This window comes from Pseudophryne corroboree, chromosome 2 (genome assembly GCF_028390025.1).
Source record: "Pseudophryne corroboree isolate aPseCor3 chromosome 2, aPseCor3.hap2, whole genome shotgun sequence".
In the NCBI taxonomy this organism is placed as follows: Eukaryota; Metazoa; Chordata; class Amphibia; order Anura; family Myobatrachidae; genus Pseudophryne; species Pseudophryne corroboree.
In genome coordinates this window covers 15,655,790-15,677,091 of record NC_086445.1, presented here as the reverse complement: position 1 = coordinate 15,677,091, position 21,302 = coordinate 15,655,790, and the positions used below count along the sequence as shown (strand labels likewise).

Below are 21,302 nucleotides of genomic sequence, written 5' to 3'. Positions count from 1 at the left end.
ATTTGGGAGGCTTTCGGAAATAGGGGATGCCGGCTGGTTACGAGTAATGCAAATATTATTATGTAAATTCCCTTGACTCCTACCATGTACGGCCGGTGGTGTGCGCAGACAGGGCGATGAAGCCAATTCGGCAACACACCACAGAGCTTCACCCGGTTAGGGGCTCAATCAGCGTGGCATGGCGTCCGCACCGTTTAACCATACAATGATCCCTTCCCCGACTAACACGCGGGAGAGGAAGGAATCTAAATGAAGCGGATCATTGTGTAAGGAGGTTACAGCAAAGAGCTATCAACAACACGAGTCCTCTGGGAGCTACGCATCTCTCAGATTTCTGTCCTTGAGAACTGTCCCAGATATGTGTGAGAAGGGAGGAATGCTGGCTGGCCGGGCGGATGATGTACTATCTGCCGTACTGTTCCCGTCACCACAGCGACCCCTAGGGGACTGCTGAGGAATGAGCCCTCTGTCAGTGTGGAAGCAGACGCCCAGTGTAGGGTGCAGTAAGCTATACAGTGCATAGTGTAGTGTGCGGCAGTGGATGGCTGTATATTAATAACACTGTGCAGACGTGCAGCGTATCCTGCCTCCGCTGTGTCATTGTGTCTGTGTGAGATTGTGTGTTACTCTGTACGTGCGTGAGACCTGATGCTGTCACGGCTTTGTGTTCCAGGCTGCAGAAGGCCCAGGAGGAACACCGCACGGTGGAGGTGGAGAAGGTCCACCTGGAGAAGAAGCTGCAGAATGAGATCAGTTTGGCCAAGCAGGAGGCCCAGCGGCTGCGGGAGCTCCGCGAGGGGACGGAGAACGAGCTGAGCAGACAGAAATATGCTGAGCAGGAGCTGGACCAGGTGAGACCACCGAGGGGACTGTATACCCTAATAACACTGCACAATAGGCTTACAGACAGGAAGTGTGCTGTGCATGGGTAAGAAGAGACCCCCTCTCGGGGTGTCTGTGAGAGAATGATGCTAAGGATCCTATCTTCTGTGTTGTGTTACTGAGAGATGTATTTGTTACTTGTTCTTTGTACTGTATCACCTGTGTTGTCTTATTGTTTGGCCCTCTGTAGGCGCTGCGGACCGCTTGTGGTGCCTTTATAAATAAAGTTTAGTAATAACATTGTTTTTATTACCAGTAATTTCTCTTACGTCCTAGAGGATGCTGGGGACTCCGTAAGGACCATGGGGTATAGACGGGCTCCGCAGGAGACATGGGCACTCTAAAGAGCTTTTAGTATGGGTGTGCGCTGGCTCCTCCCTCTATGCCCCTCCTCCAGACCTCAGTTAGATCTTGTGCCCAGAGGAGACTGGGTGCATTACAGGGAGCTCTCCTGAGTTTTCTGTGTAAAAGAATTTTGTTCGTTTTTATATTTTCAGGGAGCTCTGCTGGCAACAGGCTCTCTGCATCGTGGGGCTGAGGGGAGAGAAGCAGACCTACTTCTTAAGAGTTCAAGGGCTCTGCTTCTTAGGCTACTGGACACCGTTAGCTCCAGAGGGAGTCGGAACACAGGTCTCACCCTGGGGTTCGTCCCGGAGCTGCGCTGCCGTCCTCCTCACAGAGCCGGAAAAAAGAAGCCGGGTGAGTATGAGAAGAAAGAAGACTTCAGGTCTTCCTGAGTTAAGCGTGCAGCAGTAACGCTGCGCGCCATTGCTCCCACACAACACACACACATGGCACAGATGGGTGCAGGGGGGGCACCCTGGGCAGCAATAAACCTCATTACTGGCAATAAATATGTTTATTAGGCTGCGGAGGCAGTAAATAAATGATCCCCCGCCATTTTTTGATTATTGAAGCGGGACCGAAGCCCGCCACTGGAGGGGGCGGAGCTTGATCCCTCAGCACTAACTAGCGCCATTTTCTCCACAGAAGCTGCAGAGAACGCTGGCCCCCCGGACTCTCCCCTGCTGAACGAGCTCAGAGGACTGAAAAAAGAGGAGGGGGGAACATTACAGGCGCAGTGAGTGGAAATCAGTGTAAAATCATATAAAAGCGCTGTCTGGGTTTATTCCAGTGTCCGGTGGCGCTGGGTGTGTGCTGGCATACTCTCTCTCTGTCTCTCCAAAGGGCCTGCTTTGGGGAATTGTCCCCTTATAGCTATAGCCCGGTGTGTGTGGGCTGTTGGTACGTGTGTGTCGGCATGTCTGAAGCGGAAGGCTTATCCAAAGAGGAGGTGGAGCAGATGAGTGGTGTGTCCCAGTCGGTGGTGCCGACTCAGGATTGGATGGATATGTGGTATATGTTAAATGCAAGTGTAGCATCATTACATAAGAGACTGGACAAAGCAGAGTCCAGGGTGTCGACAGGGGGTCAATCTACGGATTACACCGACTCACAGGGCCTGTCGGGGTCTCAAACGTCCCTTGTCACAAATACTTATTTGAAAAAGCTTGGGAAACTCCAGATAAGAAACTGCAGATTCCCAAAAGGATTCTTATGGCATACCCTTTCCCTACACAGGACAGGGTACGTTGGGAATCCTCTCCCACAGTGGACAAGGCTTTAACTCGCCTGTCCAAGAAGGTGGCGCTGCCGTCCCCTGACACAGCGGCCCTCAAGGACCCTGCGGACTGCAGGCAGGAGACTAAATTAAAGTCTGTTTATACACATACTGGTACTTTACTTAGACCGGCAATTGCGTCGGCATGGGTATATAGTGCAGTAGCAGCTTGGGCAGATACCCTGTCAGCTGACCGTGATACCCTAGATAGGGATACCATTTTGTTAACATTAGCTCATATTAAGGACACAGTCTTATATATGAGGGACGCTCAAAGAGACATTGGATTACTGGGTTCAAGAGCCAATGCCATGGCTATTTCGGCGAGAAGATCCTTATGGATCCGCCAATGGACGGATGATGCGGACTCAAAAAAGCATATGGAGGTCTTACCTTACAAGGGTGATGTATTGTTAGGGGACGGTCTCGCGGACCTGGTTTCCACAGCTACCGCGGGTAAATCTACCTTTTTACCTTTTGTTCCCCAACAGCAAAAGAAACCTCCACAGTATCAGATGCAGTCCTTCCGGTCGCATAAGTCCAGAAGAGGTCGGGGCTCCTCTTTCCTCGCCAGAGGTAAGGGTAGAGGCAAGAGAACACCTGCTTCGGCTAGTTCCCAGGAGCAGAAGTCCTCCCCGGCTTCCGCTAAGTCCACCGCATGACGCTGGGGCTCCCCTACGGGAGTCCGCACCGGTGGGGGCACGCCTTCGATTCTTCAGCCAAGTCCTGGTTCAGTCAGACGTGGACCCTTGGGCAAGGGAATTTGTTTCCCAGGGCTACAAGCTGGAATTCGAGGAGGTGCCCCCACGCTGGTTTTTCAAGTTGGCCATACCAGCTTCCTCCCTAGAGAGGGAGGTAGTATTAGCTGCAATTCAAACGCTGTGTCAACAGCAAGTGATTGTCAGGGTTCCCCTGCACCTCCAGGGAAAAGGATATTATTCGACCCTGTTTGTGGTCCCGAAGCCGGATGGTTCGGTCAAACCCATTTTAAATTTAAAATCCCTAAACCTGTACTTGAAACGGTTCAAATTCAAGATGGAATCGCTCAGAGCTGTAATATCCAGCCTGGATGGGGGGGATTTTATGGTGTCGCTAGACATAAAGGATGCTTACCTTTATGTCCCCATATATTCCACTCATCAGGAGTACCTGAGATTCGCTGTACAGGATTGTCATTACCAGTTTTCGACGTTGCCGTTTGGGCTTTCCACGGCCCCGAGGATTTTCACCAAGGTAATGGCGAAAATGATGGTGATCCAGCGAAGGCAGGGTGTCGCAATTATCCCATACGTGGACGATCTCCTGATAAAAGCGAGTTCAAGAGATCAATTGCTGAAGAACGTGTCGCTCTCCCTGAGGGTGCTCCAACAACACGGGTGGATTCTCAATCTGCCAAAGTCGCAATTGGTTCCAACGACTCGACTATCGTTCCTAGGAATGATACTGGACACGGAACGAAAGAAGGTTTTTCTACCGTCTGAAAAAGCCCAGGACCTCCAGAACATGGTCAGAGAGCTGCTAAAGCCAAAAAGAGTGTCAGTTCATCAATGCACTCGAGTTCTGGGAAAAATGGTGGCCTCATACGAGGCCATTCCTTTCGGCAGGTTTCATGCAAGGCCTTTTCAGTGGGACCTTCTGGACCAGTGGTCCGGGTCCCATCTACAGATATATCAGAAAATAACACTGTCCCCCAGGGCCAGGGTGTCTCTCCTATGGTGGCTGCAAAGTGCTCACCTTCTAGAGGGTCGCAGATTCGGCATTCAAGACTTTGTTCTGGTGACCACGGACGCGAGCCTCCGAGGATGGGGAGCAGTCACCCAAGGAAGAAATTTTCAGGGACTAGGGTCAAACCAGGAGTCCTGTCTGCACATAAACGTGCTGGAATTAAGGGCCATATACAACGGCCTTCGACAAGCGGAGGGTCTTCTTCGCAACCTACCGGTTCTGATTAAATCAGACAATGTCACAGCAGTGGCACATGTGAACCGCCAAGGCGAGACAAGGAGGAGAATCGCAATGGCGGAAGCCACCATGATTCTTCGCTGGGCGGAAAATCACGTAAGCGCTCTGTCAGCTGTCTTCATTCCGGGAGTAGACAACTGGGAAGCGGACTTCCTCAGCAGACACGATCTCCATCCAGGAGAGTGGGGACTTCATCAAGAAGTCTTTGCAGAGATAACGAGTCTCTGGGGAATTCCTCAAATAGACATGATAGCGTCACGCCTCAACAAAAAGCTTCCAAGGTACTGTGCCAGGTCTCGGGACCCTCAGGCAGTAGCAGTAGACGCCCTGGTGACACCATGGGTGTTTCAGTCGGTCTATGTGTTTCCTCCTCTTCCTCTCAACGCAAAGATTTTGAGGATTATAAAACAGAAAAGAGTACAGTCGATACTCATTGTTCCAGACTGGCCTCGAAGGGCCTGGTACTCAGATCTTTAGGAAATGCTCACAGAAGATCCTTGGCCCCTTCCTCTCAGGGAGGACCTGTTGCAGCAGGGGCCCTGCTTATTCCAAGATTTACCGCGGTTGCGTTTGACGGCATGGCAGTTGAACGCCGAATCCTAGCTGAAAAGGTATTCCGGAGGAGGTCATACCTACTCTGATAAAAGCTAGGAAGGAGGTGACGGCGAAACATTATCACCGTATCTGGCGGAAATATGTCTCTTGGTGTGAAACCAAGAATGCTCCTACGGAAGATTTCCATCTGGGTCGTTTTCTCCACTTCCTACAGACAGGAGTGGATATGGACCTAAAGTTAGGCTCTATTAAGGTACAGATTTCGTCCCTATCTATAGAATAGGAAGGAATTGGCTTCTTTACAAGAAGTCCAGACTTTTGTGAAAGGAGTGCTGCACATCCAGCCTCCTTTTGTGCCCCCAGTGGCACCATGGGACCTTAACGTGGTGTTGCGGTTCCTTAAATCTCACTGGTTTGAGCCCCTTCAAACGGTTGAATTAAAATGTCTTGCCTGGAAGGTGGTCATGTTATTGGCCTTGGCATCTGTAAGGCGTGTATCAGAATTGGCGGCCTTGTCTCAATTTCTACCTAAAGTGGTGTCTTCATTTCATATGAACCAACCTATCGTGGTGCCGGTGGCTACGAGTGACTTGGAGGACTCCAAGTCCTTGGATGTAGTCAGGGCCTTTGAAGGTTTATGTTGCCAGAACAGCTAGGGTTAGGAAAACAGAGGCTCTGTTTGTCCTGTATGCAGCCAACAAGATTGGCGCACCTGCTTCGAAGCAGACTATTGGTCTCTGGATCTGTAACACGATTCAGCAGGCTTATTCTACGGCTGGATTGCCATTACCAAATTCGGTAAAGGCCCATTCCACTAGGAAGGTGGGCTATTCTTGGGCGGCTGCCTGAGGGGTCTTGGCATTACAACTTTGCCGAGCAGCTACTTGGTCGGGTTCAAACACTTTTGCAAAATTCTACAGGTTTGATACCCTGGCTGACGAGGACCTCGCATTTGCTCAGTCGGTGCTACAGAGTCATCTGCACTCTCCCGCCCGGTCTGGAGCTTTGATATAATCCCCATGGTCCTTACGGAGTCCCCAGCATCCTCTAGGACGTAAGAGAAAATAAGATTTTAAACCTACCGGTAAATCTTTATCTCGTAGTCCGTAGAGGATGCTGGGCGCCCGTCCCAGTGCGGACTTACTCTGCAATACTTGTATATAGTTATTGCTTACATAAGGGTTATGTTACAGTTGGAATCGGTCTGTGACTGATACTGTTTGTTGTTCATACTATTAACTGGTTATGTGTATTCCAGGTTATATGGTATGATTGGTGTGGGCTGGTATGAATCTTGCCCTTAGATTAACAAAAATCCTTTCCTCGTACTGTCTGTCTCCTCTGGGCACAGTTTCTCTAAGAACTGAGGTCTGGAGGAGGGGCATAGAGGGAGGAGCCAGTGCACACCCATACTAAAAGTTCTTTAGAGTGCCCATGTCTCCTGTGGAGCCTGTCTATACCCCATGGTCCTTACGGAGTCTCCAGCATCCTCTATGGACTACGAGAAAAAGATTTACTGGTAGGTTTAAAATCTTATTTATACCCTTGGTCCTGTGTGTGTATGTATGTATGTATGTATATATATATATATATATATATATATATATATATATATATATATATATATATATATATATATATATATATATATATATATATATATATATAGGGCAAGATGCTCCGTCTGCTGTCTGTAGAGAGGTTACTGTATATGCTTTAAAGAAGGTCTGTTCTGCCCCCTATGACTGCCCCTTGTGACCTGCTGCTGTAATACTGACTCTTCCCCTCCATGTTCTGCCCCCTATGACTGCCCCTTGTGGCATGCTGGGGTACTACTGACCTATCCTCTCCATGTTCTGCCCCCTGTGACTGCCCCTTGTGGCCTGCTGCTGTACTACTGACTGTTTCCCTCCATGTTCGGTCCCTATGACTGCCCCTTGTGGCATGCCGGGGTACTACTGACCTATCCTCTCCATGTTCGGTCCCTATGACTGCCCCTTGTGACCTGCTGCTGTACTGTTGACTGTTTCCCTCCATGTTCTGCCCCCTATGACTGCCCCTTGTGGCATGCCGGGGTACTACTGACCTATCCTTTCCATGTTCGGTCCCTATGACTGCCCCTTGTGACCTGCTGCTGTACTACTGACTGTTTCCCTCCATGTTCTGTCCCTATGACTGCCCCTTGTGGCATGCTGGGGTACTGCTGACTGTTTCCCTCCATGTTCTGCCCCTTGTGGCCTACTGACTGTTTCCCTCCATGTTCTGCCCCTATGACTGCACCTTGTGGCCTGCTGCTGTACTACTGACTGTTTCCCTCCATGTTCTGTCCCTATGACTGCCCCTTGTGGCATGCTGGGGTACTACTGACCTATCCTCTCCATGTTCTGCCCCCTATGACTGCACCTTGTGACCTGCTGATGTACTGTTGACTGTTCCCCTCCATGTTCTGTCCCTATGACTGCCCCTTGTGGCATGCTGGGGTACTACTGACCTATCCTTTCCATGTTCGGTCCCTATGACTGCCCCTTGTGACCTGCTGCTGTACTACTGACTGTTTCCCTCCATGTTCTGTCCCTATGACTGCCCCTTGTGGCATGCTGGGGTACTACTGACCTATCCTCTCCATGTTGTGCCCCTCGTGGCCTGCTGCTGACACTATTGGCAGTTCCCCTTCATGTTCTGTCCCTATGACTGCCCCTTGTGGCATGCTGGGGTACTGCTGACTGTTCCCCTCCATGTTCGGTCCCTATGACTGCCCCTTGTGGCATGCCGGGGTACTACTGACCTATCCTCTCCATGTTCGGTCCCTATGACTGCCCCTTGTGACCTGCTGCTGTACTACTGACTGTTTCCCTCCATGTTCTGTCCCTATGACTGCCCCTTGTGGCATGCTGGGGTACTACTGACCTATCCTCTCCATGTTGTGCCCCTCGTGGCCTGCTGCTGACACTATTGGCAGTTCCCCTTCATGTTCTGTCCCTATGACTGCCCCTTGTGGCATGCTGGGGTACTGCTGACTGTTTCCCTCCATGTTCTGCCCCTTGTGGCCTACTGACTGTTTCCCTCCATGTTCTGTCCCTATGACTGCCCCTTGTGGCATGCCGGGGTACTACTGACCTATCCTTTCCATGTTCGGTCCCTATGACTGCCCCTTGTGACCTGCTGCTGTACTACTGACTGTTTCCCTCCATGTTCTGTCCCTATGACTGCCCCTTGTGGCATGCTGGGGTACTACTGACCTATCCTTTCCATGTTCTGCCCCCTGTGACTGCCCCTTGTGTCCTGCTGCTGTACTACTGACTGTTTCCCTCCATGTTCTGTCCCTATGACTGCCCCTTGTGGCATGCTGGGGTACTACTGACCTATCCTCTCCATGTTCTGCCTCTTGTGGCCTGCTGCTGTATTGTTGACCGTTCCCCTTCATGCAGAATAAAGCTGTTCAGTTGCAATGTCTGATAAAGGTGATCTCTCTGCAGGCAGCCTGGGGCCATAGTGCAATGTGCTCAGACATGACGCATCTTATTTCCCCTCCTGCCACTCTTATCTACAAGATTTCTCATGTGATGCTCCCTTTCCCTGGAATTCTCTAACTCTCCCCCTCTCTACAAAACTTCACACAGGCTCTCAAGACCCACTCCTTCACTAAACCCAGCCTAATCTCATCGTAACCCTCTGTCCCACACTCTGTCTACCCCATCCGTGTCACCCGTGTCTGTCTACCCCCCTCCCCTTTAGATTGTAAGTTCTCACGAGCAGGGCCCTCTTCCCTCATGTGCTTTTTTGTCTCTTACGTAACCTATCTTCTGTTCAATACTCCCTTTGACGGCACCAAATCCCGCTGTTTTCTCCCACCCTGATACTTATGTCAGTGTCGTCTGCTGAGGCAACCATGTTTATATACCCTGTACTTGTCCTATATTGTCTTGTGCTTTAAGTCACTTTTCTTGTTTAGCTTAATTGTTTATGTACTCTGTAATTGGGCGCAGTGGATCCCTTGTGGCGCCATATAAATAAAGCATAATAATACAGTATGTCATTCTACTGTGCTCCAGTCTGCCCCCTTGTGGCCGTGCTCTGCCTCTGATTGACTGCGATTCTTCCTCATAGGTGCGAATGGCTCTGACTGATTCTTCCTCATAGGTGCGAATGGCTCTAACTGATTCTTCCTCATAGGTGCGAATGGCTCTGACTGACTGTGATTCTTCCTCATAGGTGCGAATGGCTCTGACTGACTGTGATTCTTCCTCATAGGTGCGAATGGCTCTGACTGTGATTCTTCCTCATAGCTGCGAATGGCTCTGACTGATTCTTCCTCATAGGTGCGAATGGCTCTGACTGATTTTTCCTCATAGGTGCGAATGGCTCTGACTGATTTTTCCTCATAGGTGCGACTGGCTCTGACTGTGATCCTTTCTCATAGGTGCCAATGGCTCTGAATGATTCTTCCTCATAGGTGCGAATGGCTCTGACGGACTGTGATTCTTCCTCATAGGTGCGAATGGCTCTGACTGATTCTTCCTCATAGGTGCGAATGGCTCTGACTGACACTGATTCTTCCTCATAGGTGCGAATGGCTCTGACTGATTCTTCCTCATAGGTGCGAATGGCTCTGACTGATTCTTCCTCATAGGTGCGAATGGCTCTGACTGATTCTTCCTCATAGGTGCGAATGGCTCTGACTGATAATTCCTCATAGGTGCGAATGGCTCTGACTGATTCTTCCTCATAGGTGTGACTGGCTCTGACTGATTCTTCCTCATAGGTGTGACTGGCTCTGACTGATTCTTCCTCATAGGTGTGACTGGCTCTGACTGACTGTGATTCTTCCTCATAGGTGCGAATGGCTCTGACTGACTGTGATTCTTCCTCATAGGTGCGAATGGCTCTGACTGATTCTTCCTCATAGGTGCGAATGGCTCTGACTGATTCTTCCTCATAGGTGTGACTGGCTCTGACTGATTCTTCCTCATAGGTGTGACTGGCTCTGACTGATTCTTCCTCATAGGTGCGAATGGCTCTGACTGATTCTTCCTCATAGGTGCGAATGGCTCTGACTGATTCTTCCTCATAGGTGCGAATGGCTCTGACTGATTCTTCCTCATAGGTGCGAATGGCTCTGACTGACTGTGATTCTTCCTCATAGGTGCGAATGGCTCTGACTGACTGTGATTCTTCCTCATAGGTGCGAATGGCTCTGACTGACTGTGATTCTTACTCATAGGTGCAAATGGCTCTGACTGATTCTTCCTCATAGGTGCGAATGGCTCTGACTGATTCTTCCTCATAGGTGCGAATGGCTCTGAAGAACGCGGAGAAGGAGCTGGAGTCTCACAGTAACTGGTCGGTGCCGGACGCTCTGCAGAAGTGGCTGCAGCTGACCCACGAGGTGGAGGTCCAGTACTACAATATCAAGAAGCAGAATGCAGAGAAGCAGCTACTGCTGGCTAAAGAAGGGGTGAGGTGTAGTCACAGGCCCTCCGGGGCCCTGTGTGTGAATAACCGCCCTCCGGGGCCCCGCTCCCTCAGTTACTCATTGTTCTGCTGCATTGCAGGCAGAGAAGATAAAAAAGAAGAGGAACACGCTGTTTGGAACATTTCACGTAGCTCACAGCTCCTCGCTGGATGACGTGGATCATAAAATCCTTACCGCAAAGTAAGTTCCGGTGTCCGAGTCTTAGCGTCTGTGTGCCTGGGGGAGGGCGGGGGGGTGCTGGCATTGGTGTTGGTAAAGGTTCCTGTGGTCACCAGCACCCAGCCCATATACTTGCTAGACCTTTGGGAAAGACCACCACAGACTGATGCGCACTCTATTAATGGTCAGCTCTTGTGCCCCACCTCTAGGCAAGCCCTCGGTGAAGTTACAGCGGCTCTGCGCGAGCGGCTGCATCGCTGGCACCAGATCGAGATGCTCTGCGGCTTCCAGATCGTGAACAACCCCGGCCTTCACATACTGATGACTTCCCTGAACATAGACCCCAGTCTGATGGGGGGGTCCCGGCCTGCACCCACTCACTTTATCATGACAGATGACCTAGATGACCTGGATGAAGAGATTGTTTCCCCGGTCAGCATGCAGTGTAAGTGGTGCTGTGCCTTCCTATAACGGGGCGGGGTGTCACTGGTGGTATCACGGCATTGCTGGGGTCACATGCCGGGTAATTGTAGAGGATCCTAGATAGTAGATCTAGTCGTGTTCCCTGCTGACATCCCTGGGGTTCCCGCGGGTTCCAGAATGGTATATGGAAGCTGTTATTAGAAGTTCCCGGGGGTACTTGAGAGCAGTTACTGTCCCTATAATCCCGTCTTTGTGGCAACACGTGAAACATGTTTTTTCCCTCGCTCTTCCTCCCATTGGCTGAGACAGACGCTGCCTTGCTCATGGGACATAGGTTCAGTGACCGCCCGGCCGCCTATTTGGACGATGCCTCTCTCTGGAAATTTCCGGGTTTGACCATGTTTTTATTACAACGTTTTTCAAAGCTGTCACTTTCCTGTTCTGTGGGAATAACCGGTCACTTTCTGCTCAGAATATGCACCCGGGTGTCTAACCTCTGCGATGCTGGACAGCGTAGGGGCACGTGGCGCTGTCCCACCCTCATCCTCTCGCAGCACACTGTGTTCCTCTCCTGTGTGACGAGTGTAGCGGACTCTTCTACTATAAAGGTAGCGCAGTGGTCACCGGACACACACAATATACAGATGGGTAGTCGTACAACTAGCATCTATAGCCCATAGGGCTCTGCTAAGGGGCTCTGAGCGCAGTCGCCTGCTGTGTTTGGCTTTAAGTCTTGCGTCTTAATCACATCACTGGCGCAGCAAACACCACTCCGTGTACTAGAGACGCCAGGCTTCCGCTGTCCCGGCACAAGAACTTGTTATAAAGACTTACAAAAGGCGCAGATGAAGTGCAAAAGAACTTGGCACAAGAAAAGGTTGCGGCCGCTGCGTTGTAGCCCTTTTTAGACGCAGCCGCGCACAGATGTACAAATGTCTCACAAGAAGTTGATCAGTACAAGCTAGCAGGGCAATTTTGTCACTCTCTGGTTTTATTTCTGCAAATACGACACACACTTAGAGCGAGGAAGACGCTCGGCGCACCGGGAGGGGCTATTTGGTGCGACTTGAGCAGCAGTGCATGAGTACACATCTGTGCTGCACATACAGATACCATCAGGGCTGCTGATCAACCTCTGTCTGACACAGTGTGGCCCCACCGGACCACCCACATACAGAGCGGGGTCATTTACACATCACATTACACCTATTGCTACACAAGCCTCGGTACACTACTCTCCTCACCCCAACCCTCCCGCTGCCCAGACATCTTCTAGGGCTCTGTGTCTGGACTGTGATTCTTTGCTTAACGTTCTTTTCCAGCATGTTTACTCCTCACACGTCTGCTGTTGCTGCATGTCGGGACTGTGCGTCACACAACGCTTCCATCCAGCTCATTTTATTCTCTCTTCTTTCCCCCAGCACCCAACCTGAGCGCCCTGCGTCAGAGGCACACGGAGTCGCCGCACCCCACGCTGGGATCACAGAGGTTGGTAGAGGGTTACGCAATGAGCCAAAGTGAGGCCAGCCCACCAGTCCCTTATCGGCCCAGCAGAGTCTCTCTCCACCGAATGCGCAGCCTTTCTCACGGACAGTCTTTCAGCTCCGAGCATCATCCTTCCAGCTCTTCTTCCAATGCATCTTCCACAACCTGCCCTCCCTTTTCCTCCCCACCACCACTGCCGCAGCCACCACCAAATCCTGCTGGGTCACTCTCTCATCCTGTCTACTATCACCACTCCACCACTTACTATCTGCAGATGGACTCTCTTCCTGACCTGCCCCCTCCAGATGTCACCTCCGGGATACCTTGTCGCTCTCCCAGTGTTGGGTATTTCTGCATGAGCCTGTCTCTGCTTCTCCGTCTGCTGTGATAGTCTGAGCGCAGCGGTTGTCAGAGTGATACTGTGTGGTGGATTTTGTCTCTGAGGGTAACTGCATGCTGCTCACCCTTTGTGTTCTTCTGTCCTAATCTTATGGCTCAGGGTGGAGGCCTAGCTCTGCTCTTCTGCGTCCTAATATTCCTGCTCCAGGTGGAGGCCTAGCGCTGCTCTTCTGTGTCCTAACGTTCCTGCTCCAGGTGGAGGCCTAGCGCTGCTCTCCTGCGTCCTAATATTCCTGCTCCAGGTGGAGGCCTAGCGCTGCTCTTCTGCGTCCTAATATTCCTGCTCCAGGTGGCGGCCTAGCGCTGCTCTTCTGCGTCCTAATATTCCTGCTCCAGGTGGAGGCCTAGCGCTGCTCTTCTGCGTCCTAATATTCCTGCTCCGGGCGGAGGCCTAGCGCTGCTCTCCTGTGTCCTAATATTCCTGCTCCGGGTGGAGGCCTAGCGCTGCTCTTCTGCGTCCTAATATTCCTGCTCCGGGTGGAGGCCTAGCGCTGCTCTTCTGCGTCCTAATATTCCTGCTCCAGGTGGCGGCCTAGCGCTGCTCTTCTGCGTCCTAATATTCCTGCTCCGGGTGGAGGCCTAGCGCTGCTCTCCTGTGTCCTAACGTTCCTGCTCCGGGTGGAGGCCTAGCGCTGCTCTTCTGCGTCCTAATATTCCTGCTCCAGGTGGCGGCCTAGCGCTGCTCTTCTGCGTCCTAATATTCCTGCTCCGGGTGGAGGCCTAGCGCTGCTCTCCTGCGTCCTAACGTTCCTGCTCCGGGTGGAGGCCTAGCGCTGCTCTCCTGCGTCCTAACGTTCCTGCTCCGGGTGGAGGCCTAGCGCTGCTCTCCTGTGTCCTAATATTCCTGCTCCGGGTGGAGGCCTAGCGCTGCTCTCCTGTGTCCTAACATTCCTGCTCCGGGTGGAGGCCTAGCGCTGCTCCGGGTGGAGGCCTAGCGCTGCTCTCCTGCGTCCTAACGTTCCTGCTCCGGGTGGAGGCCTAGCGCTGCTCCGGGTGGAGGCCTAGCGCTGCTCTCCTGCGTCCTAATATTCCTGCTCCGGGTGGAGGCCTAGCGCTGCTCTCCTGCGTCATAACGTTCCTGCTCCGGGTGGAGGCCTAGCGCTGCTCTCCTGCGTCCTAACGTTCCTGCTCTGGGTGGAGGCCTAGCGCTGCTCTCCTGTGTCCTAACGTTCCTGCTCCGGGTGGAGGCCTAGCGCTGCTCTTCTGCGTCCTAATATTCCTGCTCCGGGCGGAGGCCTAGCGCTGCTCTCCTGTGTCCTAATATTCCTGCTCCGGGTGGAGGCCTAGCTCTGCTCTTCTGCGTCCTAATATTCCTGCTCCAGGTGGAGGCCTAGCGCTGCTCTCCTGCGTCCTAATATTCCTGCTCCAGGTGGAGGCCTAGCGCTGCTCTTCTGCGTCCTAATATTCCTGCTCCAGGTGGCGGCCTAGCGCTGCTCTTCTGCGTCCTAATATTCCTGCTCCAGGTGGAGGCCTAGCGCTGCTCTTCTGCGTCCTAATATTCCTGCTCCGGGCGGAGGCCTAGCGCTGCTCTCCTGTGTCCTAATATTCCTGCTCCGGGTGGAGGCCTAGCGCTGCTCTTCTGCGTCCTAATATTCCTGCTCCGGGTGGAGGCCTAGCGCTGCTCTTCTGCGTCCTAATATTCCTGCTCCAGGTGGCGGCCTAGCGCTGCTCTTCTGCGTCCTAATATTCCTGCTCCGGGTGGAGGCCTAGCGCTGCTCTCCTGTGTCCTAACGTTCCTGCTCCGGGTGGAGGCCTAGCGCTGCTCTTCTGCGTCCTAATATTCCTGCTCCAGGTGGCGGCCTAGCGCTGCTCTTCTGCGTCCTAATATTCCTGCTCCGGGCGGAGGCCTAGCGCTGCTCTCCTGTGTCCTAATATTCCTGCTCCGGGTGGAGGCCTAGCGCTGCTCTCCTGCGTCCTAATATTCCTGCTCCGGGTGGAGGCCTAGCGCTGCTCTCCTGTGTCCTAATATTCCTGCTCCGGGTGGAGGCCTAGCGCTGCTCTCCTGTGTCCTAACATTCCTGCTCCGGGTGGAGGCCTAGCGCTGCTCCGGGTGGAGGCCTAGCGCTGCTCTCCTGCGTCCTAACGTTCCTGCTCCGGGTGGAGGCCTAGCGCTGCTCTCCTGCGTCATAACGTTCCTGCTCCGGGTGGAGGCCTAGCGCTGCTCTCCTGCGTCCTAACGTTCCTGCTCTGGGTGGAGGCCTAGCGCTGCTCTCCTGTGTCCTAACGTTCCTGCTCCGGGTGGAGGCCTAGCGCTGCTCTTCTGCGTCCTAATATTCCTGCTCCGGGCGGAGGCCTAGCGCTGCTCTCCTGTGTCCTAATATTCCTGCTCCGGGTGGAGGCCTAGCGCTGCTCTCCTGCGTCCTAATATTCCTGCTCCGGGTGGAGGCCTAGCGCTGCTCTCCTGTGTCCTAATATTCCTGCTCCGGGTGGAGGCCTAGCGCTGCTCTCCTGCGTCCTAACGTTCCTGCTCCGGGTGGAGGCCTAGCGCTGCTCTCCTGCGTCATAACGTTCCTGCTCCGGGTGGAGGCCTAGCGCTGCTCTCCTGCGTCCTAACGTTCCTGCTCTGGGTGGAGGCCTAGCGCTGCTCTCCTGTGTCCTAACGTTCCTGCTCCGGGTGGAGGCCTAGCGCTGCTCTCCTGTGTCCTAACGTTCCTGCTCCGGGTGGAGGCCTAGCGCTGCTCTCCTGTGTCCTAATATTCCTGCTCCGGGCGGAGGCCTAGCGCTGCTCTTCTGCGTCCTAATATTCCTGCTCCGGGTGGAGGCCTAGCGCTGCTCTCCTGCGTCCTAATATTCCTGCTCCGGGGGGAGGCCTAGCGCTGCTCTCCTGCGTCCTAATATTCCTGCTCCAGGTGGAGGCCTAGCGCTGCTCTTCTGCGTCCTAATATTCCTGCTCCAGGTGGAGGCCTAGCGCTGCTCTTCTGCGTCCTAATATTCCTGCTCCGGGTGGAGGCCTAGCGCTGCTCTTCTGCGTCCTAATATTCCTGCTCCGGGTGGAGGCCTAGCGCTGCTCTCCTGCGTCCTAACGTTCCTGCTCCGGGTGGAGGCCTAGCGCTGCTCTTCTGCGTCCTAATATTCCTGCTCCGGGTGGAGGCCTAGCGCTGCTCTTCTGCGTCCTAATATTCCTGCTCCGGGTGGAGGCCTAGCGCTGCTCTCCTGCGTCCTAACGTTCCTGCTCCGGGTGGAGGCCTAGCGCTGCTCTTCTGCGTCCTAATATTCCTGCTCCAGGTGGCGGCCTAGCACTGCTCTTCTGCGTCCTAATATTCCTGCTCCGGGCGGAGGCCTAGCGCTGCTCTCCTGCGTCCTAACATTCCTGCTCCGGGTGGAGGCCTAGCGCTGCTCTTCTGTGTCCTAACGTTCCTGCTCCGGGTGGAGGCCTAGCGCTGCTCCGGGTGGAGGCCTAGCGCTGCTCTCCTGCGTCCTAACGTTCCTGCTCCGGGTGGAGGCCTAGCGCTGCTCTCCTGCGTCATAACGTTCCTGCTCCGGGTGGAGGCCTAGCGCTGCTCTCCTGCGTCCTAACGTTCCTGCTCTGGGTGGAGGCCTAGCGCTGCTCTCCTGCGTCATAACGTTCCTGCTCCGGGTGGAGGCCTAGCGCTGCTCTCCTGTGTCCTAACGTTCCTGCTCCGGGTGGAGGCCTAGCGCTGCTCTCCTGTGTCCTAACGTTCCTGCTCCGGGTGGAGGCCTAGCGCTGCTCTCCTGTGTCCTAATATTCCTGCTCCGGGTGGAGGCCTAGCGCTGCTCTCCTGTGTCCTAACGTTCCTGCTCCGGGTGGAGGCCTAGCGCTGCTCTCCTGTGTCCTAATATTCCTGCTCCGGGTGGAGGCCTAGCGCTGCTCTCCTGTGTCCTAACGTTCCTGCTCCGGGTGGAGGCCTAGCGCTGCTCTCCTGCGTCCTAACGTTCCTGCTCCGGGTGGAGGCCTAGCGCTGCTCTCCTGTGTCCTAACGTTCCTGCTCCGGGTGGAGGCCTAGCGCTGCTCTCCTGCGTCATAACGTTCCTGCTCCGGGTGGAGGCCTAGCGCTGCTCTCCTGCGTCATAACGTTCCTGCTCCGGGTGGAGGCCTAGCGCTGCTCTCCTGCGTCATAACGTTCCTGCTCCGGGTGGAGGCCTAGCGCTGCTCTCCTGCGTCCTAACGTTCCTGCTCCGGGTGGAGGCCTAGCGCTGCTCTCCTGCGTCCTAACGTTCCTGCTCCGGGTGGAGGCCTAGCGCTGCTCTCCTGTGTCCTAACGTTCCTGCTCCGGGTGGAGGCCTAGCGCTGCTCCGGGTGGAGGCATGGTGGTCTCACACTAGCATAGTGCAGAGGGTAACGTTATGGGCAGTGCCATGAGTATTTCTGTACGTTACTAGCGTGCGTGTGTCGAGATAATGTGTGTGTATGATGGGGAACACAGGGGGGAGATACTGTATTATCGTTGCTCGCTATATACTGTGAGTGCCGTATGACGGTAAGGGAACCTTTTTGCGTCCACTCTGTGAACTAGGTATAAGGACTCTGGGACGGGAAGGGTTAACTGCAGGTGATGAAGGTGGTGGTGTTTCCTCTTGGTACATGTGAAGTCAGGATCAGACAAGGGGTCAGTGATGAAGTCTGGAATTCACAGCCTGCAGCATTTTTGGTATTTAAGTACATAAAAGGCAATGAGGAGACAGCGAGACAATCGGTGCATGCGGCCAAGGTCACCGCCAGACGGGGGGGCGACTTCCCCTCCGCCATACTAAGCCTATAGCTGCAGCCGCGTTTCCTCGGGGAAATCCGATGCTCTGCTTTCACAGTAACCTGTACAATCCCGCACACGTCCGGCTGTGTGTTCCTGAGAGGAGGCAGCCACGGACCGGGATAGTGTCTCTGTTGTGTGGCTGCCCTGGAGGCCATTAATGTTATATTGTATACCAGTGTGCCATGCGGCTGTGTGTAAGATTAATGTGTATGGAGAGAGATAACGGAGGCTGTACTGTATTCTGTATCATCTGCTGTGCAAACAGCGAGCGACCATTGTACAGAAGGATACAGAGACAGTGAGCATTGTAAGGTACATAGTGTCCCCTGTATGTGGGGGCAGTGACAGTATACAGGCAGTGTGCGGTGTACAGTACAGACCTCTATCCTCTGTATGTGGGGGCAGTGAGTATACAGGCAGTGTGTGGTGTGCAGTACAGACCCCTATCCTCTGTATGTGGGGGCAGTGACGGTATACAGGCAGTGTGTGGTGGTCAGTACAGACCCCTATCCTATGTATGTGGGGGCAGTGATGGTATACAGGCAGTGGGTGGTGTACAGTACAGACCTCTATCCTCTGTATGTGGGGGCAGTGACAGTATACAGGCAGTGTGCGGTGTACAGTACAGACCTCTATCCTCTGTATGTGGGGGCAGTGAGTATACAGGCAGTGTGTGGTGTGCAGTACAGACCCCTATCCTCTGTATGTGGGGGCAGTGACGGTATACAGGCAGTGTGTGGTGGTCAGTACAGACCCCTATCCTATGTATGTGGGGGCAGTGATGGTATACAGGCAGTGGGTGGTGTACAGTACAGACCTCTATCCTCTGTATGTGGGGGCAGTGAGTATACAGGCAGTGTGTGGTGTGCAGTACAGATCCCTATCCTCTGTATGTGGGGGCAGTGACGGTATACAGGCAGTGTGTGGTGTGCAGTACAGACCCCTATCCTCTGTATGTGGGGGCAGTGACGGTATACAGGCAGTGGGTGGTGTACAGTACAGACCCCTATCCTCTGTATGTGAGGTCAGTGACGGTATACAGGCAGTGGGTGGTGTACAGTACAGACCCCTATCCTCTGTATGTGGGGGCAGTGACGGTATACAGGCAGTGTGTGGTGTACAGTACAGACCCCTATCCTCTGTATGTGGGGGCAGTGACGGTATACAGGCAGTGGGTGGTGGTCAGGACAGACTCCTATCCTCTGTATGTGGGGGCAGTGACGGTATACAGGCAGTGTGTGGTGTGCAGTACAGACCCCTATCCTCTGTATGTGGGGGCAGTGACGGTATACAGGCAGTGTGTGGTGTGCAGTACAGACCCCTATCCTCTGTGTGTGGGGGCAGTGACGGTATACAGGCAGTGTGTGGTGTGCAGTACAGACCCCTATCCTCTGTATGTGGGGGCAGTGACGGTATACAGGCAGTGGGTGGTGTGCAGTACAGACCCCTATCCTCTGTATGTGGGGGCAGTGACGGTATACAGGCAGTGGGTGGTGTGCAGTACAGACCCCTATCCTCTGTATGTGGGGGCAGTGACGGTATACAGGCAGTAGTGGGTGGTGTGCAGTACAGACCCCTATCCGCTGTATTTGGGGGCAGTAACGGTATACAGGCAGTGTGTGGTGTACAGTACAGACCCCTATCCTCTGTATGTGAGGTCAGTGACGGTATACAGGCAGTGTGTGGTGTGCAGTACAGACCCCTATCCTCTGTATGTGGGGGCAGTGACGGTATACAGGCAGTGTGTGGTGTGCAGTACAGACCCCTATCCTCTGTATGTGGGGGCAGTGAGTATACAGGCAGTGTGTGGTGTGCAGTACATACTCCTATCCTCTGTATGTGGGGGCAGTGATGGTATACAGGCAGTGGGTGGTGTGCAGTACAGACCCCTATCCTCTGTATGTGGGGGCAGTGACGGTATACAGGCAGTGGGTGGTGTGCAGTACAAACCCCTATCCTCTGTATGTGAGGTCAGTGACGGTATACAGGCAGTGTGTGGTGTACAGTACAGACCCCTATCCTCTGTATGTCGGGGCAGTGACGGTATACAGGCAGTGGGTGGTGATCAGTACAGACCCTATCCTCTGTATGTGGGGGCAGTGACGGTATACAGGCAGTGGGTGGTGTACAGTACAGACCCCTATCCTCTGTATGTGGGGGCAGTGACGGTATACAGGCAGTGGGTGGTGTGCAGTATAGACCCCTATCCTCTGTATGTGGGGGCAGTGACGGTATACAGGCAGTGTGTGGTGTGCAGTACAGACCCCTATCCTCTGTATGTGGGGGCAGTAACGGTATACAGGCAGTGTGTGGTGTGCAGTACAGACCCCTATCCTCTGTATGTGGGGGCAGGGACGGTATACAGGCAGTGTGTGGTGTACAGTACAGACCCCTATCCTCTGTATGTGGGGGCAGTGACGGTATACAGGCAGTGTGTGGTGTGCAGTACAGACCCCTATCCTCTGTATGTGGGGGCAGTGACGGTATACAGGCAGTGTGTGGTGTGCAGTACAGACCCCTATCCTCTGTATGTGGGGGCAGTGAGTATACAGGCAGTGGGTGGTGTGCAGTACAGACCCCTATCCTCTGTATGTGGGGGCAGTGACGGTATACAGGCAGTGGGTGGTGTACAGTACAGACCCCTATCCTCTGTATGTGGGGGCAGTGACGGTATACATGCAGTGTGTGGTGTACAGTACAGACCCCTATCCTATGTATGTGGGGGCAGTGACGGTATACAGGCAGTGGGTGGTGGTCAGGACAGACTCCTATCCTCTGTATGTGGGGGCAGTGACGGTATACAGGCAGTGTGTGGTGTGCAGTACAGACCCCTATCCTCTGTATGTGGGGGCAGTGACGGTATACAGGCAGTGGGTGGTGTACAGTACAGACCCCTATCCTCTGTATGTGGGGGCAGTGACGGTATACAGGCAGTGTGGTGTGCAGTACATACCCCTATCCTCTGTATGTGGGGGCAGTGACGGTATACAGGCAGTGTGTGGTGTGCAGTACAGACCCCTATCCTCTGTATTTGGGGGCAGTAACGGTATACAGGCAGTGGGTGGTGTACAGTACAGACCCCTATCCTCTGTATGTGGGGGCAGTGACGGTATACAGGCAGTGGGTGGTGTACAGTACAGACCCCTATCCTCTGTATGTGGGGGCAGTGACGGTATACAGACAGTGGGTGGTGTACAGTACAGACCCCTATCCTCTGTATGTGGGGGCAGTGACGGTATACAGGCAGTGGGTGGTGGTCAGGACAGACTCCTATCCTCTGTATGTGGGGGCAGTGACGGTATACAGGCAGTGTGTGGTGTACAGTACAGACCCCTATCCTCTGTATGTGGGGGCAGTGACGGTATACATGCAGTGTGTGGTGTACAGTACAGACCCCTATCCTCTGTATGTGGGGGCAGTAACGGTATACAGGCAGTGTGTGGTGTACAGTACAGACCCCTATCCTCTGTATGTGGGGGCAGTGACGGTATACAGGCAGTGGGTGGTGATCAGTACAGACCCCTATCTGTATGTGGGGGCAGTGACGGTATACAGGCAGTGGGTGGTGGTCAGGACAGACTCCTATCCTCTGTATGTGGGGGCAGTAACGGTATACAGGCAGTGGGTGGTG

The 21,302-nt window shown here is 53.6% G+C and overlaps 1 protein-coding gene across 5 annotated transcripts in view; it reads left to right on the top strand.

Annotated features, from left to right (window-relative positions):
• Positions 1-21,302, top strand: part of STIM1 (stromal interaction molecule 1) — a 126,136-nt gene that overhangs the window by 95,772 nt on the left and 9,062 nt on the right. The window contains exons 7-12 of one of the 5 annotated variants that reach the window (XM_063950843.1): positions 674-851; positions 10,308-10,475; positions 10,573-10,673; positions 10,862-11,097; positions 11,385-11,465; positions 12,497-12,905. In XM_063950843.1, the coding sequence (XP_063806913.1) occupies positions 674-851; positions 10,308-10,475; positions 10,573-10,673; positions 10,862-11,097; positions 11,385-11,465; positions 12,497-12,905 (1,173 nt within the window). The remainder of the gene's footprint in view (positions 1-673; positions 852-10,307; positions 10,476-10,572; positions 10,674-10,861; positions 11,098-11,384; positions 11,466-12,496; positions 12,906-21,302) is intronic. The other 4 variants (XM_063950845.1, XM_063950844.1, XM_063950846.1 and 1 more) reach the window with 4 other exon arrangements.